General features: G+C 37.3%; 1 gene segment (V, D, J or C); it reads right to left on the bottom strand.

The window, feature by feature from the left end:
* Positions 1 to 18,405: 18,405 nt before the first annotated feature.
* On the bottom strand, positions 18,406 to 19,034 carry LOC123816855. The segment is given in 2 exon segments: positions 18,406 to 18,823; positions 18,953 to 19,034. Coding segments are annotated over 2 exon segments (432 nt in total).
* Positions 19,035 to 25,819: the final 6,785 nt, after the last annotated feature.

Genomic DNA, 25,819 nt, shown 5'->3' on the forward strand with positions numbered 1-25,819 from the left:
GAGGAAAAAAAGTCACATTTTTTTAAAAAAGAAAGTGATCAGACCACATGGAAAAGATGGTCACATTTTGTCATAAATAGAGAAGAAAATGAATATAAAACTCTAATTTATTAAAATCTCTCAGCTATTAAAAACCAGGTTTTCAGGAGAAGAATTGATAAAATGTAAAATTCTCAATTAAAGATATATAATTCAATGAAAGAGTTATGATTCTAATTACAATAAAAATCAATGCAAAAATTGATTTGGGTATTAGCAATATTATCTGACTACATAATTATCAATTTAATATATTATTTTGTACATATATTCTACATTTGGCATATCACTATTTTTAATAGAAAAATTAAAAATGCTGTTTTGAAAATAATATAACAGCCCAACCATAATAAGGATTGTGATACTGATGATAAAGTTTTTTTTAATAGGACAAGAGTTTGTATAGCAAATATAAAATAATCATTAAAGGCTAAATTTTAAAATTAAACATTGCTAACTTGCTTCAAGAATTCATTATGCAGCAGTATACCCAACAAAATATTCTAACACTTTCTTGGTCACCTTCAAACTAACCTTTTTTGTTTGTTTGTTTATATTTCAATTGTTGTTCAAGTACAGTTTTCTGCCTTTTACTCCCAGCCCAGCCCACCCCTTAGCCCTCCCACCTCCCTCCCATTTCCACCCCTCATTGTTTTTCTACATCTGTCCTTTATACCTGTTCCTGCAAACCCTTCCCCTTTCCCCTTGAAATTCCCTCCCCTCTCCCCTGTGGTCAGTGTCAGCCTGTTCTCTATTTCAGTGTCTGGTTATATTTTGCTTGTTTGGTTTTTTAGTGGATTAGGTGAATATACACCTAATACATACACGGTCAATATACAACACAGTAGTTTCCACTTGGAGACAGGTTTGTGTAGAGCATTCAGGGGCTTGGGAGGCAATGTGTACTCGTTGCACAGAAGTACACAGCTGAGTCTCCAGGCTGGGTGTTTTTGATGTGCAGGGAGAAATGTCTGACTGTCTTGTTCAATAGAACAGTGAGTCTTCCATACTGCTTTTCATTGTCATTTGAAAGAATGTGTATAATGAGCTGAGGACCTTTTCCAGCTTCTTGCTTATACCACAGGAAAGGTATTGTGAGGCACTGTCTGAATAAGAACAGGTGATGACAGAGGTGTTTCCCTCCTGGACACTCAGGAAAGAAGGATGCTGATCCACTGTCTCTCCTCGGCTGACACCTAGGCAGCAAGAAATATTCAGAGAAAGGACAAGAGTAAGCAGATTATTATGCTGCAGCATGTTCTTTCTGTATAGTAACTAAGGAAACCCAAATAAAGCCGGGCTTGGTTTCTAAAAGAATATCCACTAATACAGTCTATTTCCCATTAACCCTCAACTCACAGTCCAGCTGCAGCCAAAAGAACATGAAGAATGCTCCAATAGATGTCTTCATTCTTTTTATTGAGATCAATTGTGGACCTGCTAGCTACAGCCAGAGGAGTTACTGCTGTTATCAAGTTATCTCTTTTCCTCTAACAACCTGAAAATAAGGGTTTTTCACATTCTTTCCCGAGCCAATAAGAAAAGGACTGTGTTTCTGTCAAAGCCTATTTAGTCAGGACCACTAAAATGAACCCTCCACGTATTCTGCATCAGCAGAGGTGCACTACCACCTTGTGGTCACATCTCTAACTACTGAACTTGCTGGCTAAATGTTTTTTACCCTGTGCCTGTGACAGACTAAGACACAGAAAGACAGCAATACACTGAACAAGTTAACTCTTAGTTGAGATTAACAATGTACAGATCAATATTTACCTGATCTCTTCAATATACCTCTTCACACAACTGAGTCATTTTTAATATTTTAGAAGGATGCAGATACTACTGGTACTTATTCAACAAGGGCCTGAGTTTACATGTTTTTAAACCAGCAAAGTGCTGTGATTCATTCTCATAAACAAAGAAAATATAAAGCCTTCCTTTTCAAGCTGTGATACATATACACAATGGATTATTACTCAGCCATAAAAAGCAAGGAACCCTTACCCTTTACGACAGCATGGGTGGACCTAGAAGGCATTATGCTAAGTAAAATAAGTTACACAAAGAAAGAACAAACACTATGTGATTTCACTTATGTGAAAATCTAGCCTTGGTTGGTGTGGCTCAGTGGGTTGAGCCCCAGCCTGTGAACAAGAAGGTTGCTGGCTTGAGTCCAAGTCAGGGCACATGCCTGTGTTGTGGGCCAGGTTCCCTGTTTGGGTGGAGGTGCAGTGCAAGAGGCAACTGACTGATTTAACTTTCACACATCAATGTTTCTCTTCCTCTCTTTCTCCCTCCCCAATCTTCTTTAAAAAAGAAAAGTCACAGAGATGTAGATTACAGCATGGAGAATATAGTCAATATATCATAAGAGCTACATATGGGGTCAGGTGGGTAGTTGAAGAAGCATGGAGACCATTATGTAAAGTACATGATGTCTAACCACTTTGCTGTACTTCTGAAACTAATACAAAATACTATCAAGTGAAAACTGTAGATGAAAATTTTTTAAATAAAAAATAAGGTAAAATCTTTTCTTTTCAATTAAACCTTACTTGTCTGTTATGAACAAAGGCTCTTTCTTAAAATAATATGTAAGTAAAAGATCAGAGTATGAGGAGAAGACTATTGGATATTGAAAACACCTGTGTCAAACCCTGCTCCTGTAAGCTGCTCTTGCCTGTGACCTGGCTATTCCCAGAGAATGGATGTCACCAAAGTGGAAATTAGGAATATTTCCTAGGCTTGACTGTGATCAAAAGTAAAGAACCAACTCTCCATGGTAAGGGAGCATGGGGATAGCTTCCATGAGCTATTAGTATTTCAACCATAGAAAACTATTTGACTCACGGGTTGGGCTGAATTGCTATGAGAAATCTGACATACTCTAAGAAATCTTTTCTAATGCTGTGTCTTATATTCCTCAAAGTATTGAACAAGTACAGTTCCTGAGAAAACATCAGGCTACAGATTCAGAAATAAAACCACATATAAGTTTATTCTTGAGGTGGTTTCATTTTCTCCTCAAGATAGATGGTAGGCCCTAAAACACAATTACTGATTCATATTGTCAGTAGAACTTTTTCTACAGTATGTGCCAACTCTCCCAGAATGAATTCCTGCCTCCCTGGCCATTGCTGTCTCAGATCCCATAATCTGTCACTTTTCTCCCAAACTCCACTACAATGTTCTTTCCTCAAGACATTGATAAAGTCTTTCAGACCTGTGAGTTTCCAGAGTTGTCTTTCTCTACCAATAACCCTTTCTCAATCACTTTAATTTCTTGATTTTTTGATCACCTATAGAAGAATAAATCTAAGCATGCCTAAATATTTCCTGTGTTTGCTCAGAGAATAGTACAAGCAGGAACTGACCCTAAGAAATTGATCATGAGAAATGGTTCCTGGGAAACCAAGACTACCTCATTTCCAGAGGTGGAAGCTCCATTCCTGTGATTTGAACTCTCTGCTCCTCTAGAATTACAAAGAATAAATCTGATCTCTCAAATCTCACACTTTTAAAGATTTAAGGACAGCTATGGTGAAGAATATCAACTCAGTATATAAATATATGTATATCTATAAAATGGTTTTTTTTAGTATGTAAAACTTCTGGGTTTTTTAAAATATATATATATATATAAATTTTATTTTAATCATTGTTCAAGTAGTTTTCTGCCTTTTACTCCCATCCCAGCCTAAAAAATATTATTTTATTGATTATGCTATTACAGTTGTCCCAGTTTTTTTTTCCTTTATTCTCCTCCACCCTGCACTGCCCCACCCTCCAGCATTCCCCACCTTAGTTAGGGTCCTTGAGTTTTACATGTAAATTCTTTGGTTTCTCTATTTCTTATACTATTCTTAACCTTCTCCTGTCTATTTTATGCCTACCAATTATGCTTCTTATTCCCTGTGATTTTTTCACCCCCATTCTCCCCTTACCTCATTTATAATCCTCCACATCATCTTCATTTCTGTGACTCTGTTCCCATTCTAGTTGTTCGCTTTTTTGTTTTTATTTTTTAGGTTCAGTTGTTGATAGTTAGGAGTTTGTTGTCATTTTATTGTTCATAGTTTTAGATCTTCTTTTATTTCTTAGATAAGTTACTTTAACATTTCATATAATAAGAGGTTCATAATGATGAACTCCTTTAACTTGATCTTATCTGGGAAGCACTTTATCTGCCCTTCTATTCTAAATGAAAGCTTTCCTGGACAGAATAATCTTGGATGTAGGCTCTTGCCTTTCATGACTTAGAATACTTCTTTCCAGCCCCTTCTTTTGTTTGTTTGTTTGTTTGTTTGTTTGTTTACAGCAGATTTATTTTTTTTATATTTTTAGTAGTTACATTAATTTTATTTTTTATTTTTATTTTTTAACTTGTTTTATTTTAATTGTTGTTGCAGTACAATTTTCTGTCTTTTACTCCCATGCCAACCCACGCACCCAACCCTCTTCTCCTCCCTCCCATTTCTGCCCACCCCCAGTTTTTATCCATGTGTCCTTTATACTTCTTCCTGTAAACCCTTCCCCTTTTCCCCTGAAATTACCCTGAAATTCCCTCTCCTCTCCCCTCTGAACATTGTCAGACTGTTCTCTATTTCAGTGTCTTTGGCTATATTTTGCTTGTTTCTTTGTTTTGTTGCTTAGGTTCCTGTTAAAGGTGAGATCATATAGTATTTGTCTTTCAACGCCTGGCTTATTTCACTTAGCATAAGGCTTTCCAGTTGCATCCATGCTGTTGCAAAGGGTAGGAGTTCCTTCTTTCTTTCTGCTGCATAGAATTCCATTGTGTAAATATACCATAGTTTTTTGATCCATTCCTTTACTGATGGACATCTAGGTTGCTTCCAACACTTGGCTATTGTAAATTGTGCTGCTATGAACATTGGGGTGCATGGGTTCTTTTGGATTGGTGTTTCGGGGTTCTTAGAATATAATCCCAGCAGTGGAATTGCTGGGTCAAAAGGCAGATCCATTTTTAGTGTACTGAGGAAGTTCCATACTGTTTTCCATAGTGGTTGTGCCAGTCTGCAATTCCACCAACAGTGCACTAGGGTCCCCCTTTTCTCCACAACCTCTCCAACACTTGTTGTTTGTTGCTTTGTTTATGATGGCCATTCTGTCTGGTGTGAAGTGGTATCTCATTGTGGTTTTTATTTTGCATCTCTCTGATAGCTAGCAATATTGAGCATCTTTTCATGTGTCTTTGGATCCTCTGTATGTCCTCCTTGGAGAAGTGTCTGTTCAAGTCCTTTGCCCATTTTTTAATTTTCCAGCCCCTTCTTGCCTTCAAATTTTCTTTTGAGAAATCAGCTGATAGTCTTATGGGACCTCCTTTGTAGGTAACTGTCTACTTTTCTCTTGCTGCTTTTAAGATGCTCTCCTTATCTTTATTCTTAGGTAACTTAATGATGATGTACATTGGTGTGTTCCTCGTTGGGTCCAATTTCTTTGGGATTCTCTGAGCTTCCTGGACTCTTGGAAGTCTATTTCCTTTCCCTCCTTCATCACCTGTTCAAATGAGTTTTCAATTACTTGCTTTTCCTCCTCTCCTTCTGGCACTTCTATGATTTAGATGTTCAAGTGCTTAAAGTTGTTCCAAAGGTTCCTAAGCCTCTCCTCATATTTCTGAATTCTTGTTTCTTCATTCTGTTCTCATTGTATATTTATTTCTTTCCTTTGTTCCACTCATTCATGTGAGTCCTGGTTTCCTTCACGTCATTGTTTCCCTGTACATTTTCCTTTATTTCATTTAGCATAGCCTTCATTTCTTCCTTCATTTTGCAATTGAGCTCTATCAATTCTGTGAGCATCCTTATTACCAGTGTTTTGAACTCTATATCAGATAGGCTGTCTATCTCCTCTTTGCTTAGTTATTTTTCTGGAGTTTTCATCTGTTCTTTCATTTGGGCCATATTTCTTTGTCTCAAAGCACCTGTTAAGTTGTAAGGAGCAGGGCCTGAGGTATTCACCAGGGTGGGGGAACCCTCTTGGCTGTGTCTTGGTGCTGTCTGTCGGGGACAGGGCAGAGAGGGAACAATGCTGCTTGCTTGCTCTGCTCTAGGCCCACTTTCCAATGAACTCTCCTGTGGGACTGGGAGTTTCTCCTGCTTTCACAGCCACCACAGTATTTTACCACTAGAGGTTTTCAGTTTTTAGTTTCCTATTCAGCCAACCCCTCCACACCCACACAGTGTGCCATCTTATTGCAGGTCGTTTCCACCCACCTGACTGCCCCTCTCTGCCCCTACCCACCAGTCTGGACGAATGTTCCTTTAACTCTTTACTTGTCACAGTTCCATGCAGCTTGCTATTCTGGCAGTTGTGGCTGTTTATTGTTTTTAAATTGGTTGTTATTCTTCTTTTGGTTGTGTGAGGAAGTGAAGCATTTCTAGCTATGCCTCCATGTTGGACAGAATATTTTTTGATCAAAGTTCTGGTTTGAGAGTCTTCCACTCCCTGTCAGATAAGACCTTCTGAAAACTTTCTTTGGGCACATTTCCATCTTTTTGAAGACAGATACTTAATTAAATGTTTACACTTTTGATATATATGACATGTGTATCATATAAAAACCAATGTTTCACTTAATAACTCCAGCACAAATAAAGCTGTGCCTTGGACAAAATTGTCAGCTATATGATTCATTCATAAAATAGTGTGCCACCTGCCATCAAAATGGTGGCCTGAAAATATTTATCTGGCCTCTTCAGGGGCTGCCAGCTGTGTGAATCTTCAAATTATCATTCCAGTTATCATTTTTGCTGACAATATGTGAGTTATGCTCATTATACTCATATCTTGCACTCAAGGAATGTCCACCTGGGAAAATGAACATATTAGCTACTTTCAGGAAAATCCACAGAAATGCATCTGTGTGTTCAGAATGGCACCATCACCCTTGGCTTCCTCTTACAGAAACCAGTGAGTAATGGACTGGTTGGCTGGTGGAATAAGTGGCTCAGCCTGAGTCTTTTCTCCTGCTCAAGATGTAAAACTATTACACAAAATAGAAATCTGGACTCCAGGGATCAAGTGGTTGACCATGGTGTCCCAGGCCCAAATTGTGAGACCTAAGTGGTTGCACTTGCATTGTAAGTTTCTCTTTGCTTAGAAATATGATCCTTCAAGAAAGAAGCAGAGGAAATATTGCTTAAGAGTAATGAGGAAGTCCAGTTTTTTTCTTACTCCCAGCTGATTTGTTATCTAATTATTTTATACTGAAATCTTGGATTTAGTTTCTATCTTTGTAAAATAAGGTTGGACTAGCAGATATTTAAGGGCTCTTGAAGCTCTGAAATTATTTTCATGCTATTTAGCAAATGAGTATTAATTGAGGATGGGTTGTACACAATGTAGAGTGGTGTGTGAGTGTTGAGAAATTGTGTTGCATCATGGAATCCCTCAACCATTTTTACATCCACATGCAATCTAGTGGGTCTGAGGTTTCCCCTACCCAACCCTAGGGCCTCTTCAGTGGCAGAGACAGGGTCCTCAAGGTAACTTTCTATTTCTATTTTCATTTTTCCTATAAGATCAGTGATGGATCTAGGAGGCATCTCCAGTAAAATAGGACTTTACCACTGAGTGTAAATATTATCATAGGAAGATGAAAGTGGTTCAATGGCTCTTCCTGGGTAAGCAAGATGTTCTTCTGGACACATTTCTTAAATATATATATTTCTTACATTCTATAAGTCATATAGAATGTGTAAGAAAAAATAAAAATTAAAAATTCTCCAAAAATGGGATAACCTATAAAAGAAGAATGAACTTATTAATATGCAAATCAAGAGACACTTTATAAAATAACTTAATTGCATCAGGCTATCTGTCATTTCTTCTTGCACTTAGTGTGGGGTTCAAAATTTTCAGCCAGGTCTGCCTATATTATTTTTGAGATCCAGTGCAAAATAAAAAATCAGGATCTCTTACTCAAAAAAGGAGGGATATCTCTCTGTGGTTTTAATTTGCATTTCCTGGATGATTAGTGAGGTTGAGCTTCTTTTCATATGTCCGCTGGCCATCTGTATGATCACTTTGGAGAAGTGTCAATTCAGGTCCTTTGTTCAATATTTAATGGGATTGTTTGTTTCTTTGGTGTGAGTTGTTTGAGTTCTTCATAAATTTTAGATATTAACTCCTTATCAGACATATCATTGGCAAATATGTCCTCTCATTCAGTGAGTTGTCTTTTCATTTTGTTGATGGTTTCTTTTTCTGTGCAAATACTTCTTAGTTTGATGGAGCCCCATTTGTTTTCTGTCTCTTGCTTGATTAGATAGATCAGAAAAAATATATATTCCTGTGAGAAATGTCCCAGATTTTACTACCTATGTTTATTTGTAGTACACTTATGTTCTCACAGCTGTCAGACTGGCTACCATCAATAAACCCACAAATGACAAGTATTAGTGAGGATGTGGAAGAAGGGGAACCCTCCTGCACCATTGGCAGGAAAGCAGATTGGTGCAGCCACTGTGGAAAAGAGTATGGAATTTCCATAAAAAAAAAATTTAAAATGGGACTGCCTTATGACCCAGCAATTTCAATCTGGGAATGCATCCAAACAACCCAAAAAGTGATTCAAAAGAATATATGCATCCCATGTTTACTGCTGTGTTATTTATAATAACCAAGATTTGGAAGTGGTCCTAGTGCCCTTCGGTAGATGAATGGACACAAAAGCTATGCTACATTTACACAGTGGAATACTATTCATTGTAAGAAAAAGGAAATCTCATGTTTCTAACAGCACAGACAAACCTACTGTTAATTAGTGGTATCTAGTTAATACAATAATCAAACCAAATAGAAACAGATTCATAGATACAAGGAACTGACTGACAGCCGTCAGAGGGGTGGTGAGCTTGTGGTGAAACAGGTAATGGATTAGGAGAAAAAAAATTCATGAACACAGACAACAGCATGGTGATTGTGGGAGCGAGTGGTAAAGGGTAAACAGGGGGTAAATGGTGACAGAAGAAGACTAAACTTTGGATGGTGAAAGCAAAATGCAATGAACAGATGAACATGGGGAAACCCAAATAAACAGAAGTTATTTATAAAACAGTTGTGTATTTATTCTTACCTGTTGAAACTTTAGTAAACTTCAAAGTAATCGCCATTTGATGCAATATCCTATCAAGATGTTTCTTTCCACTGCACAAGTTTTTTAACTCATTTTAATTTTAACGTCTTTAAGTGCTTCTGCCATTTTTTTGTTTCACCTCTTAATGCAATGGCAAAACATTTCCCTTTGAAGGCTTTTTCATCTGGGGGAACAAAAAAAGTTGTTCAGGGTAAGATCTGGTGAATAGGGAGGGTGAGGCATGGGGGTCAGGCCAGTTTTTGTCAAAAACTGCTAAACATTCAGTGCAATGTGGGCAGGTGCATTCAGAAACCACTCACCATAAAATGGACAAATGCAATGAAAGAGTCTTCAAAAACAATTCACTGAAGCCAAATGCAGCCTCTCACAACAAGGCGAACTTGTACACTCACACAGATGGGTTCCTAGAGCACACACTTAGCAGAGCCAGCCTGTACTACAAGGGCCCTGCCCTCCAGAAAATAAGTCCATGTTTATTTGGGTCCCCCCTCATATTATAGAATTGTACTTTTGAAACTTATATAATTTTATTGACCAGGGCAACCCCCAAATTCAATTTAAGAATAAACTAAGTAAAAAAAGAGGGTCATTAGGTAATATTTTTAGTGGAAATGCAATTCTAAAATGCATTAACCCTTCATGAAAATTAGTTTCGTGTAAGTATGAGTTTAATGATTGAAAACTATATTTTTTCAATCATTTTAAGGTCACAGAAAAATTACAAAAAGGTACAGAGATTTCCAAGGTACCTCCTGCCCCCACATACACACAGCCTCCTCCATTATGAACTTCCCCACAAGACTGGTATATTTTTTACCCCTGATAAACCTACATGGATCACCCACATTCCCACTGAACTGTAGGATTTACTCTCTGTGTTGTACATTCTATGGGTTTACACAAATGTATAATGGCCTGTATCCATCATTATAGATAGTGTCATCAAGACTAATTTCAATGACCTACAAATTCTCTGTGCTCTTCTTAGTCATCCCTTCCACTCCCCTCAACCCCAGGCAATGACTGGTCTTTTTCTCTCTCCATATTTTTGTCTTTCCATATTGTCATATGGTTGGAATCATACAGCAGGTGGCATTTTCAGACTGGCTTCTTTATTTAGAAATATACATTTAACTTGTTTCTTTTCATGGCTTGACAGTTCACTTCTTTTTAGTACTAAATATTACCACATTGTTTGGATAGAACACCATTTATCCATCCACCTACTGATGGACATTTTGGAAGCTTCCAAGTTTTGACAACTTAGAATAAAGTTGCTATAAACATCTGTGGGCAAGTTTTTGTGTGGACACAACTTTTCAGTTCCTTTGGGTAAAATCCCAGGAACACCGTTACTGGATTATATGGTAAGAGTATGTGTAGTTGTGTAAAAAACTGTCAAACTGCCTTATTGCAATATCCCATACGTATACTTCCATTTTGTAACAGTTGACTAAGAAGGTTCACTACTCCCCTTTGCTGCATGTCTAAGCCCCAGAGAATGAAAGCATGCACTGGCACAACAGGTAGTCCTGACTCCTGCTTGGCTCACACACTCCATGCTGTGACCATGACCCTGAGCCTGCATATGCTTCTCTCCTTTGTCCTGCTGCCCCATGTATCGGCAAGGCTCACACACATCTTCTATCCATTTATGGGACTTCCCTTATACAACATAAGTACAGAGAGAAAATTGTTAAGAATTTCAAGAAAGTGATAATAGAATATTAAACTAAGACCAGGATTCCTTCTGAAACTGCACAGGTCACAGGCCCAGGAAGCTGGATCTGATCCCATCTTCACTGGAGTCTCTCCATCTGTTTTCATCTTACTTTTTAGGATTCTATCCTCCTATCAGTGTCCTTATATTATAGTAAAACCAGTGCAGCTTAGAATTCACATGCTTGTTCCACATGCAAGTTTAAACTTCAGGTTTGGTGGCCAGAAGTCTTTCCCTCTGGCTATAACAGATAAGGGTGTTTTCAAGGTAGTCCTGGAAGCTTTCTGATCCCTTTTCCCAAAGCAAGTATGTTACAATATCATGAGTAACAAATTCACTCAAGATGCAAGGAAGAGCAATAGTATTTAATGGAACAGAATGAAAATTCTCAAGAGCTCTTCCATGCAAGGTGCAATCTAGGAAAGCCCTGAATGTAATCCTCATACACTGCTGGCAGGAGGGTACATTGATGAAGCCTCTATGGAAATACTTTATGGATGTTCCTCAGAGAATTAGAATAGAGCTACCATATGATCCAGCAACCCATCATCTGGGTATATATCTAAAAAATTTGCAAACACTGAACATAAAGATACACGTACACCTAAGATCAACTCCGCATTATTCACAATTGCCAAGACATGGCAAAAAACCTTAGTTTATTCAATGGATGATTAATAAAAAATTTTGGTACCTATATACAATGGAATACTATTCAGTCATAAGAAAGGGTGAAATACAGGCATTTCTCTAGATGTGGATGCTTCTTGAGAGTATCATGCTAAATGAAATGAGTCAGACAGAAAAGGACAAAAATCACACAACTTCACTCCTATGTAGGACATAAAACAGAAAACAAGAAGTGAACTAACAAAAAACTCACAGAAATATACAAAATATAGCAGTGACCAGAGGGAAATGGGGTTCAGAGGAGATTAAAGAATGTAAACAGGGTACTAATTTAAGGGTGACTAAGGGACACTAGACTTTTGGAGGTGGGCATACAATGTAATATACAGGTGATATATTATAAAGTTGTACACCTGAAACTTAGATGATGTTATTAACCAATATCACCTCAATAAATTTAATTTTTAAATGACCTGAATTGATATTTTGTTAATGATGTGTATAAGCACATTGTACAAATTTATTGACAGGAATCATTTGATTTAGATGATTTTAAAGATTTCTATATCACATAGCTCAAAATATAAGCTCTCATGTCACCCCAACTGCACCAATTTATTAATAATGTTAATTTAAGCAAGTCACTTATACTCAATAATTCTTACTTTATCCATGCATAAAATGAGAGAGTATCTATTTACAGGGTGTTACCTGCACTGAATAAATAATGTATATAAAAAGCTAAGTGCCTACAACTCAATAAAGTTATTTTTATTATATTTGTTATATCCAGGAATGAATAATCCTAATACAAACATTAAAAACTATTATATAGACTCTCTTCCTTTTCCTTGGAATTATAACCACTTGCAGTTACCTGAAAAAAAATGAGTCATCTCCTTTTATGTGTTGACCACCCTACATTTTTCCAAAACTTTTCCAGGAGAATAATTTACATGCCATATATGTATAATTTGCAAGGGGATATGTTTTAAAGGAAATTACATGTTAGCACTTTTATCAGTTGTTTTAATTGTTTTCTATTAGAGCTTTCTACCTGTAAGTTGATTTCAGGGAAGAAATAAGGCAAAATAAGTGAGATAACAGTGCTGAAGAGTCTATTTTTAAGACAAAAATATGTTTTGGAACATAAATTTGAAAACCCAAAGATGTGCAAGGCTAATATGGGCTTGATATGCCTGCCCTGTGGAAGGGGTGGAGCTTCAGGCCCAGCTGCAGTTTGAGTGCAGGCTGCAGGTCACCTGGGAGCACTGTGCCTCTGCTGCACAGAAGTAAGAGGCTGAGTCTTCCAGCTGGGAGGTTGTGATGTGCAGTGTACTATACACATCCTTAGATTTTAGTGAGGAGCTTAACCTTCCAACCTGCTTTGACTCTGAAGTCAACTCAAATAAATTTATGAGTCCACCACCAGGATTCTGTCGGAACCACTGCACTCGGTACACTGTGGTTGAAAAATCGCATCTCAGAGTAGAGTTGGTTCCCTCCTGGAGGCTCAGGGCTGGAGGACTCTGCCCCACCTTCAGCCCTCTCACCCCTGCTTGGAAAGAGAAAAGCACAGATATTATCACTGAGAGAAATGATGCAACTTCTAGACTTGTAAAATATCCCAAGAAACACCCAAGTGGGGCTCTCTAGGAGCTCTGTGTCAGGGCTCCCTTCCCTCTCTCACTGTCAGTTGTGGATACTCCCCACTCTCCATCTGGGAAGCCCCCAACTCACAGCAAACCTGGACCCACAGAAGCCACAGTAGAGCTCCCAGGTGTCTCTTCATGACTTCCTGCACAGCCACTGTGCTGCTTCTGCCCCTGCACTGGAAGTTGTAGAGTCCTGGACCCAAGCCGAGTTTCTTCCTTCAGTCAGTATGCTCCAGCACACCACACTCACTGAACACCAATCACCTCTGAGCTCTCTTATTCATCTGAACATCAAACTGCACCCACAGTGGCACAGTGAAACAGCACAGTCATCTCTCTGAAAGTGTATATACAAACAATTCAAGACTGTAGTGATTAATATTCCCAATATATTAAGTCATAAGTTGGTGATTTTTCTCTTTTTTAATATCATTATTTTTAAGTTTATTTTAAAATTATAGCTGGCATACAAATATATTAGTTTTAAGGACAACCTCATGATTAGACATTTATTTAATTTATTCAGTAATCATCCTGAATAATCTTGTACCCCTCTAATACCAAACAAAGGCACTACAATATTATTGACTATATTCTTTTTTTTATTGTTGTTCTAGTATAATTTTCTCCATTTTTGCCCCACCCCCCCACCTCACAACACCCATTCCACTACCCACTCTTGAACCTGCCCCCTTTGCCTTTGTCTATGTGTCCTTCATATATGTTCCTTTATGACCCTTTCCCTCTTTTCCCCCATTATTCCTCTCCCCTCTCCTGTCTGGTTACTGTCAGTTTGTTCTTTATTTCAACATCTCTGTTTATATTTTGCTTGCTTATTTGTTTTTTTGATTTAGGGCCCACTTATAAGCCAGATCATATGGTATTTGTCTTTCACCACCTGGCTTACTTCACTAAGCATTAATGCTCTCCAGTTCCATCCATGCTGTCAGGAAGGGTAAGAGCTCCATCTTTCTTTCAGTGGAATAGTATTTCATTGTAAAAATGTACCATAGCTTTTTGATCCATTCATTTACTGATGGGCACCTAGATTGCTTCCAGCACTTGGCTATTATAAATTGTGCTGCTATGAACATTGGGGTGCATAGGTTCTTTTAAATTGGTGTTTCAGGATCCTTAGGGTAAACTCCCAGCAGTGGAATTGCCAGGTCAAATAGAAATTCCATTTTTAGTGTTCTGAGGAAATTCCAAACTCTTTTCCACACTGACTGCACCAGACTGCATTCCCACCAACAATGCACTAGAGTTCCCTTTTATCCACAACCTTGCTAGCAATTGTTGTTTGTTGATTTTTTTATGATGGCCATTCTGACCAGTGAGAAGTAGTATCTCATTGTGGTTTGAATTTGCATCTCTGATAGCTAGTGATGCTGAGCATATTTTCGTATGTCTCTGGGCCCTCTGTATGTCCACTTGGAGAAGTGTCTGTTCAAGTCCTTTACCCATTTTTTAAATGATAATTTTTCTTAATACACATTATATAAGAGAGCTTGTGCAACAGTTTATGAGGAAGGGTGAATGTTGTTTCTAGATTATCAGTGTTGCAATGGGTGATGTAGAACCTTGAAGAATTCTCAAAAGAGTGACCCATTTCAAAATTGCATAGTTTAACAAAGAATTTGAAAATTCAGTTATATGAAAATTTTGATAAAGGAAAGCTGATAGCATGTAATGTATATTGCAGAAGTTTAATCCATTTTTTCAAATCAGTAGAGTTTTACAAGCCAATACATACAGTCACTACCTGCACAGAAAATGATTCCAACAAAATTAGCTTGACGTAAAGTAGAATTTGTGTATAATGTTCACTCTGACTTATTTTCCACCTCTCCCTTTCTCCTGTCCATCTCTTGGGTACACTGCTAACCCACATAGTTGATTCTGATCAAACCACACTCAGCTAGTCAAATTAACTATTGTTTTCTCCCTATACTGCTATTATTGTTCCTTATTTTTTTTCTTTCTTCTCTTCATTCTTGTTACTTCTACTTTCAGAGACATATATAAGAAACTAAAATAACTGGGGAATTGGAATAATTTCTAGGTCATCGGGTTTAGGGGTTTTTTAGTAATAATTTAAAAATTGAAAACAAGTCATAAAGATGTTTGCTGTTGAGCTTTCATGCTGACAATGACCAGTAACATTCTTTTTCCTGGGCATCTGCTCAGAGAATCATTCCCACAATGGATTTATGGATTCTGGGCTTCAGCTTTTTGAAGTTTACATTGAGTGACAGAGCTGAAAAACTGAGATGAACATTACACAGACACTGTTAGCCCTCTCCTCATCTTTGATGTCTTTAATTTAACTGGCTCACATGCTCACTGCTCTCTCCTGTTTTAAGTCTTCAACCTTCCAGAGCCACAAGACAAATGTCATTAATGTAAGTCCTACACTGTTCTCTAGTGGACTGAAACCATCAATAAAGAGGACTTAGACCTACTAACTTCAGCTGTCACACAACCCCAGCCATATTCACTGCATGTTTTCTGATGAAGGAAATGCAGATAGTCAGAAACACATAACTGCCTCGATTGAATGAGGTTTAGAAATGAACTTAATACTACTTTTAAAATATCATTTGATTAAAATTATTATCTTAAATTATTTGGTAAATCTTATCTTAGGATATTTACTTGATTTCAAAATGAATCCATAAACATTTAATGATATTTTAGTGTAGTTCAGTGTAGTTGGGACAATTCACTAGGTCTTAAGAATATGTAAAAGAGGATAACATACTAATTTACGGGCTACTTGGTGAGACAAAGTGTACATAACTGCAATGCAGTCAAAGAGTAGAATCATAAGATTACTGAAAATGAAAAGTTTGTGTGATCCTAGAGGAAGAAACACTACTTACATTCAAGGTGGTTGAACAAAAATCCTATGAAAAAGGTGGTAATTTTCTCCTTTCCCCCTTTCTTCTTGAGAAGAATAGAGAATACTGATAAACTTTTACAATGGCTTATGACTTTTTACTTATTTTAACAATAGGAAAAATTCATGAATATATGAATTATTAAAAGTATTAAAACATTAGATATAGACTAAAATTTCCTTTCAAACCACTCCCAATTCTCACTCCTCCTTCACTTATTACCCTAAATCTTTCTTCATCCTGATCAATTTGGAGTTGATCCTTCCAGATGTTTTAATATACATTAACAAACATATACCAAATATATAATTCAAGAGAAAATATATAGTATTTTATTTACAAGTTTTCTAGTCATAATAGAAAATGATACATATCAAGTATACCTTTCTGTGACTTGCTCTACTAACTGAATAAGTCTAGTGGGGCTTATTATGTTAACACACATAAGTCCTTCTACTGCATTATTCACACGCACACATGTTTCTCTAGGAGCAGAGACTAGGATGAAGCGGAGGAACAAGCCCTCAGGACAGTAGGTGAAAATCACTCCAAGCAGAGGGAAGATCAGGAACAAACACTCTGAGGGAGGATGGAGTGAATTCATGTTCTGATTATTGTGTAAAATGAATTTCTATTTTATTCTCCCTAATGCAGACTAGAACTGTACTTTATGAGCCAATTTGAAATTACTGTTCTCATATATAGCTGTTTTGTAGTTTGTTCAAGCAAACACTGAGGTCATTCTAAAACAGTGAATCAGCAAGAGAAAAAGTAACCCAAGGACAAGTGTGGAGTGTAGTAGGCTGGAACTGTTATAGAATAACACACACACACAATTTAAGGATGCTTGTTTAAAAACAGAGACACTTTACATTTTCTAAATCTACAGGAAGAAATGCAACAGAACAGAGACTACAAAAGAAAAAAAAGAAGAGCATGTAACACAAAACCAAAATATTAGAAATATTAGCAAGGAGTCCAAATATGTCAGAAATCAAAAATATATAGAAAGAGATTATTTGATTGAATCAAAATTTTAAAATCTTGCTATATATTGTTTAAGAGACAAACCTAAAAGAAAATAACCTAGAAATCTGAGAAGATAGGAAGGGATTCTTCCCCTTTGTGCAAAGACTGGAGTCTCCCCCTCCCCCACCACACCCACCAAAGACACCAAAGAGATATCCCAAAGGAAGACTAATTCTGCTGAAGACAGCCAATGAAGACTCCATGAGAAACACCAAGTTAGTGAACTAAGTTAACTCCTACATAGGTGAGATCAAAGAAAAAAAAACAGATTCAAAGAATTAATATTCAACAAGTATAGACATAGAGAGTATTGTGGTACATGAAATAAGTCAGAGAGCAAGACAAATACATACGATTTCACTTATAGGTGGAATCTAAAAAACAAAATGGACAAAACAAAATAGAAACCAACTCACAGATACAGATAATAAACTGATGGGAGGGTGGTTGGGGGGATGAGTAAAAAAGGTGAAGAGATTAAGAAATACAAATTAACAATTACAAAGTTGTCACAGAAATGTGAAGTACAGCATAGAGAATATAGCTGATAATATTGGAATACTATGTGTGGTGCCAGGTGGGCACTAGACTTATAGGGGGAATCACATTTTTAGTTATAGAAATGTTTGTCCACTGTGCTATACACCTGACACTATTATAATATTGAATATCAACTATAATTGAATAATAAAACTATTTTTAAACTAATAATTAGATAGAAAAAAGAAAAGAAAAATGATACAGATGAAACATTATGTGGAAATTAAGATTTACAGAAAAGGATAAAACTAAGAAAATTCTATATCTTGACACAACAGAGAATAAAAAAGCCAAATGTTAATAACAGCTTTTACATTTTTTTCAGTGTTCCCTCAACCTCCATTCTTTTGCCACTTGGGACTTTTAAAAACTATTTATAAAAGCACATTTCTAAACCCTCTAAAAACACATTAAGAGAAGGTAGAAAACTTTAATCTTAAAAATTGCATATAATTATTCTGTGCACAAGTAATTAGTGGAAAATTTAATTGAGGGAGGCATTAGCTATCTTCATAAACTTCACATTTATTCACTAGAAATGCCAATTTTAATATCTTATTATATGAAATATATCACAAAAAGAAATTTGGACTCATATCAATACATACAAAATATCTTAAATATGTTAACAATTTATCTTTTTTATACCCATGTTTTAGTGAATTATTTATTAAATAAAAGCATTCCTTGTCTTAGATACTCCCATAGATAATTATGTATGGAGATCTGATTATCCTAACAAATGTATTATTACATGTAAAAGATCAGAAATTTTTATGTTAAGAGGTACTGTGTATTTGATATTAAATAATAAAATTCACTAGAGGACTCAGCAGCCATGTCCCTTGTTCTGCACAAAGTTTATGCTCAGCTTCCCCTGAAGTTTCTGTCACTGTGTCACTCAGAGCACAGTAGTATACTGCTGAATCTGACTCGTCCACTGAGTTTTTCTCCAAGTTGAAGGAATTTGGTTGTTGACGGTATGTGGCTTCAAAACCTTTGTTGAGTCCCTTCTTATTGGCCGTTTCAGCTTTCAGAAGGAGCATTGGACCTTCTCCAGGATACTGAACATACCACATGAGAGCAGGGTAACCTGTGGCTTCATAGGAGCAGTTCATGGTCAGGGAGTCCTCTTTTGAGAGGGTGACTTGGCCTTTTGTCTGGGTCACTGAGTCTCCACAGGATCGTCCTAGAGAAAAATTAGAGAGATCTATGTTTTCTTCCCTTGGGCATAAAAAGCTCTTAAAATATAATAATAATTAAAGAAGTAGTTAGCTGACAGAAGAAGAATCTATGTTTTAAGAGGCATGTTACTTACCAAGCACTAAAAGTACCACAGTCACTAAGCCTGGAGATGAGTTCATCTCTACAGTGTTGCCTAAATAAAGTTCTTGATACTTAACATGAAGAAATGTTGAAGGCACAGTAAAATGACAAATCATAGCCTACATTTCAGCAGGAAATGTGTTTTTGTTTGTGGTGGGAGGCTGCACCCCCTAGTGAGCAGGTACTGAAATGGCATGCTTTTTTTTAAATTATATTTTATTGATTATGCTATTACAGTTGTCACAATTTTTCCCCCTCTGCCTCCCTTCACCCAGGACCCCCCACTCTCTCAGGAAATACCCCATGGGTCATGCATATAAGTTCTTTGGTTATATTTCTTATATTGTACTTTACATCCCCATGGTTATTCTAGAGCTACATTTTGGTACTTCTTAATCCCCTCACCTCTTCACGAATTCTCCCATACGCCCCCTCCCATATGACAACCATCAAATGCTCTTCATATCCATGATTTGTCTCTATTCTTCTTGTTTGCTTTGTTTAGTTTCAGATTCAATTTTTTTAAGATTTATTTATTTATTTTTAGAGAGAGGGGAAAGGACAAAGAGAGGGAAAGAAACACTGATGTGTGAGAGATACATCAATCAGTTGTCTCTTGCACCCCCAACTGGGGACCTGGCCCACAACCCAGGCATGTGCCTTGACTGAGACTCAAAGCAGCAACTTTCTGGTTCAGAAGCCGGTGCTCAATCCACTGAGCCACATCAGGCAGGGATGGTTTTTAGATTCAATTATCAATAGGTATGTGTTTATTGCCATTTTATTGTTCATACTTTTGATCTTCTTCTTTTTCTTAAATAATCCCCTTTAACATTTCATATAATAATGGTTTGGTAATGAAGAACTCTTTCAGTTTTTTCTTCTCTAATAAGCTCTTTATTTGCCCTTCAATTCTAAATGATAGCCTGGGTAGAGCAGTCTTAGCTGTAGGTCCCTATACATGAATAATATATAGAAAGAACCCTAGAGATTCCACTAAAAATCTACTAGGACTGTAAATGAATTCAGTAATATAGCAGGATACAAAATTACTATTAAGAAATTGGTTGCATTTTTATACACTAAACATAATCTATCTGAAAGAGAAATCAATTCTGTTTACCATTGCATTAAAAATATGAACAAAATGCATAGTAATACGTTTAACCAAAATGGTAAAAGATCTGTACTCAAAAAATTGTAAGACATTACAGAAAGATGCCCATAAGTAAATGAAAGGATCAAAAAACTATGCTACATTTGCACAGTAGAATACTATGCAGCAGAAAGAATGAAGGAACTACTACCTTTTGCAACAGCATGGATGAAACTGGAGAGCATTATGCTAAGTGAAATAAGCCAGATGGTGACAGACAAAAACCATATGACCTCATGTAAAAGTGGAACCTAGTTAACAAAACAAACAAATGAGCAATGGGGCAAAAGGCTAGCCAACTGTAACTGAACAACAATAATTAAAAAAAATATATAAATAAATTCCAGCATATATTATCCTCATGATAGCAAGAATTAACATTATTAAAATGTCCAAAGTAATATATAGGTTGAATGCAATCCCTATCAAAATACCAGTGGCAGACTACTGGCCAAGATGTAGGCATAGGTAGACACACTGTGCCTCCTTGCACAACCAAGAGAAAGACAACAACAACTTAAAAATAAAAAACAACCACAACTGACAGAAAATCAAACTGTATGGAAGTCTGACAACCAAGGAGTTAAAGAAGACATCTTCATCCAGACTGGTAGGAGGGGCAGAGACGGGCAGCCAGAGTGGAGAGGACTCTCAGCAAGGCTGCAGCTGGTGGACAGGGCGGTCCCACATTTGCATGCAGATAAACCAGGCAAAACAAAGTGGGAGTGGGAACTCCCGGCCCCATAGGCAAATTTGTTGGAGAGACCCACAGGGTCCTAGAACATACACAAACCCACCCACACAGGAATCAGCATCAGAAGGGCCCAATTTGCTTGTGGGAAGCGGAGTGAAGTGGCTGAAATGCAGCAGAGAGCAGAGCAGATGCCATTGTTTCCTCTCAGACCCCTGCCCCACATACAGCATCACAACCCAGGGACATGGGTCACCCACCCTGGTGAACACCTAAGGATCTGCCCTTCACTTCATAACAGGCATGTAAAGACAAAAAAAAAGGCCTGAACGAAAGAACAGATCAAAGATCCAGAAAGGATATAACTAAGTGATGAAAAGATAGCCAACCAATCAGATGCACAGTTCAAAGCACTGGTGATCAGGATGCTCACAGAATTGGTTGAATTTGATTGCAAATTAGATGAAAAAAATGAAGGCTGTGTTAAGTCAAGTAAAGGAAAATGTACATGGAACTAACAGTGATGGGAAGGAAACTGGGACTCAGATAAACAGTTTGGACCAGAAGGAAGAAAGAAGCATCCAATCAGAACAGAATGAAGAAAGAAGAATTCAGAAAACTGAGGAGAGGCTTAGAAACCTCCAGGACATCTTTAAAAGTTCCAACATCTGAATCATAGGGGTGCCAGAAGGAGAAGAGGAAGAGCAACAAATTGAAAACTTATTTGAACAGATAATGAAGGAGAACTTCCCCAGTCTGACTAAGGAAATAGACTTCTAGGAAGTCCAGGAAGCTCAGAGAGTCCCAAAGAAATTGGATCCAAGGAGAAACACAGCAAGGCACATCATAATTACATTAGCCAAGATTAAAATGAAGGGGCGAATCCTAGAAGCAGCAAGAGAAAAGGAGACAGTTACCTACAAAGGAGTTCCCATCAGACTGTCAGCTGATTTCTCAAAAGAGACCTTGCAGGCAAGAAGTGGCTGGAAAGAAGTATTCCAAGTCCTGAAAGGCAAGGACCTACATCTGAGATTACTCTATCCAGCAAAGCTTTCATTTAGAATGGAAGGGCAGATAAAGTGCTTCCCAGATAAGGTCAAGTTAAAGGAGTTCATCATCACCAGGCTCTTATTATATAAAATGTTAAAGGGACTTATCTAAGAAAAAGAAGATAGAAAACATGTACAGTAAAATGACAGAAAACTCACAATTATTAATAACCACACCTAAAACAAAAACAAAAACAAAACCAAACTCAGCAAACAACTAGAACAAGAGCAGAACCACAGAAATGGAGATCACATGGAGGATTATCAACAGGGGATTAGGAGGGGGAAAGAGGGGGAAGAGGTACAGAGAATAAGTAGCATAGATGGTAGGTAGAAAATAGACAGGGGAAGGGTAAAAATAGTATGGGAAAGGTAGAAGCCAAAGAACTTATAAGTATAACACATGGACATGAAATAAAGTGGGGGAATGTGGGTAGGAGAGGGTGTGCAGAATGGAGGGGAGTGAAGCAGGAGAAATGGCACATCTGTAATAGCATAATCAATAAAATATATTTTAAAAATACCAATGCCATTTTTTCAGCCTCACCAGAGGACACGCTTATTGATTTTAGAGAGATAGGAATGGATGGAGACAGAGAGGAAGAGAAACATCTATTTGAGAGAGAAACACAGACTCGCTGCCTCTCATATGCACCATGACCAGGACTGAACCCACAGCTTAGACATGTGCCCTGACCAGGATTCAAACCCACAACCAGACTACACAACAAGACTACAGTACAGCACTCCAACCAAATTCTGGGTCTCAATGGCTTTTTTTCAAAGAACTAGAATAAATTTATAATTTAGAATATCCTAAATTATATGAAACCATAAAAGAATCTGAATAGCCACAGCAATCTGGAGAAAGAAGAACAAAGTTGGTGGTATTATGCTATCTGATACCAAACTATACTACAAGACTATAGTAATCAAAACAGCATAATACTGTCATAAAACATAGATCAATGGAATAGAATAGAGAGCCCAGAAATAAACCCACACTTAAATGACCGATTAATCTATGACAAAGGAGGCAAGAATATACAGTGGGATAAAGACAGTCTATTCAATAAAGGGTGTTGGGCACATGCACTCAAGAAAATGAAACTATATCACTGTCTTACATAATATATGAGAATAAACTCAAAATGGATTAAAGACTTCAATGTAAGACCTGAAACAAAAACACTCCTAGAAAAAAATATAGGCAGTAAGGTCTCTGACATTGCTCTTAGTAATATTTTTTCTGATATCCTCTTGAACAAAGGAAACAAAACAAATAAAAAATGAGGATTACATCAAAATAAAAAGTTTTGCACAGCAAAGGGAACCATAAACAAAATGAAAAGACAACCTTCAGATCGGGAGAAGATATTCACCAGTAATACATTTTGGACTTTGTTTACAACATTGACTCATAATGCCTGACAGCCTCTGAACTGGAACATCGGCTCTCCCTGGGTCTCCCACATTACCAGCCCACCATGAAGCCTCTATAATCATGTGACCCAGTTCCTCATAATAAATGTGTATATATATATAATAAGCCCTTACTTAATGTTGTTGATAGGTGCTGTGACTTTAGGCAAAACAACATGCAATGAAACCAATTTTACTATAGGCTAATTGATATAAACAAGAATTAAGTTCCTATGGCATGTCCTCAATGTCATAATGAAACAACACTGAATGAAATGATGTTATTCAAGGACCTACAGTATCCTAACTCTATTAAATTAATTACACTATAATTAATCCCAATTAAATGTATATATGTATAAATGTAAAAAATAAGGACTTAATATCCAAAATTTATAAACAACTCATACAGCTCAATACCAAAAAACAATCCAACTGAAAAACTGGCAGAGGACCTGAATAAGCATTTTTCCAAAAACACATACAGATGGCCAATAGATATATGAAAAGATGCTCAACATCACTGATCGTGAAAGAAATGCAAACTGTAACCACAATGATATATCACCTCACAACTGTCAGAATGGCTATTATCAATAAACCCACAAACAAGTGTTAGCAAAGATGTGGAGAAAAGGGAGACTCCTGCATTGTTGATGGAACTGCAAATTGGTGCAGCCACTGCAAAGATTCCTAAAAACAAATTAAAAATGGAACTACCTTATAACCCAACAATTCTATCTCTGGATATTTATTTGAAGAAACCCAAAACATTAATTCAAAAAGTATATTCACCTCTATGTTCAATGCAGCGTTATTTATAATAGCCAAGATATAGAAGCAATCTAAGTGTCCATCAATAGATAATGGATATAAAAGATGTCATACATAAATACAATGAAATATTACCCAGCCACAAAAATATAAAAAAAAAAAAAACCTTAACATTTGTGACAATACAAATGGATCTAAGTGATATAAGTCAGACAGAAAAAGAAAATACCAGATGAGAGATACAGACTCATAGATACAGAGACCAAATTGAGGCTTGCCAGATAAGATGGGGATTGGAGGGCTGGGGCGGGGGGAGGTGAAGGGATTCAGAAATACAAACTTGGTAGCTTCCGGTCAAGATGGAGGCACAGGTAGACAAGCCTCACCTCACTGCACAATCATAAGAATGAACAAAACTCACTTTAAAAAGAAAAAAACAAGCAGAACTGCCAGAAAAATCACCCAGATCTGTACAGAATCTGTACACCCAGAGCTGTACAGAAGCCTGACAACCAAGGATTAAAAGAAGCTATATTTATCCAGATAGGTAAGAGAGGCAGAAATAGGGAGATGGGCAGGGAGGACTCAGTGTGGCAGCAGTGAGCTAGAGGCAGATAGGTGGAGAGGCAATGAGGTGGCAGAAGCTGGTGGAATTGGCAGCTCCACATTCATGTACGATGGATAAAAATCAGGGGGACACCCTGTGAGTGAGCCCCCAGCCCCAGCCCAGACCAGAGAAAAATAACTTCTGGCTGTAAACCCAGTGGGGGTTGGGGCAGTGGAAGAAACTATCAGTACATAGGCAAACCCAACCACCCTGGGAACCACAACCAGGACAGCATCTGGAAGGGTGCCAGTCACATAGGAGAAGTGGATGAAGTGACTGGAAAGGGGCATGGGCCATACAAGCCCCCAGAAGTGAGCCAAAAGCAGCATTGTTTCCTCTCCAACCCCTCCCTCACACACAGAGCCATAGTTGCCCCACCCTGGCAAGTATACAAGGCTCTGCCTCATACAACTTAACAGGTGCTAAAATGGGATCAAACTGTCCCTGTCTAGTACACAGACACAGGAAGGCTGCCAAAATCAGGAGACAAAGAAATATGGCCCAAATGAAGGAACAGAATAGAACCCTCTCCACAAAAGAACTCAGAGATGTGGAGATAGCCAACCTATCGGATGCAGAGTTCAAAACACTGGTAGTCAGAGTGCTCAAAGATCTCACTGAATACAGCAAAAGCATAAGGGAAGAAATAAAGACTCTACTAAGGGAAATAAAGAAAAATCCACAGGGAACCAACAGTGAAGGGAAGGAAGCAAGGATTCAAATCAATGAATTAGAACATAAGGAAGAAATAAACATTCAACCAGAACTAAACGAAGAAACAAGAATTTTAAAAAATGAGGAGAGTTTAAGAAGACTCTGGGACAACTCCAAAGAGGCCAATACCCAACTCATAGAAATGCCAGAAGGAGAAAAGGAAGAGCAAGAAATTGAAAACTTAGTTGAAAAAATAATGAAAGAAAACTTCCTTAATTTGACAAAGGAAAGAGACATACAAGTCCAGGAAGCACAGAGTTCCTAACAAAATGGACCTAAAGAGATCCACACTAAGGCACATCATCATTAAAATGCAAAAAATTAAAGACAAAGAAAAAATCTTAAAAGCAGCAAGAAAATGGAAGAAAGTTACCTACAAAGAAGTTCCCATAAGACTATCAGCTGATTTCTCTAAAGAAACTTTACAGGCAAGAAGGGACTGGCAA

Source organism: Phyllostomus hastatus, unplaced genomic scaffold (genome assembly GCF_019186645.2).
Source record: "Phyllostomus hastatus isolate PE091 unplaced genomic scaffold, TTU_PhHast_1.1 phas_contig_1095, whole genome shotgun sequence".
NCBI lineage: Eukaryota > Metazoa > Chordata > Mammalia > Chiroptera > Phyllostomidae > Phyllostomus > Phyllostomus hastatus.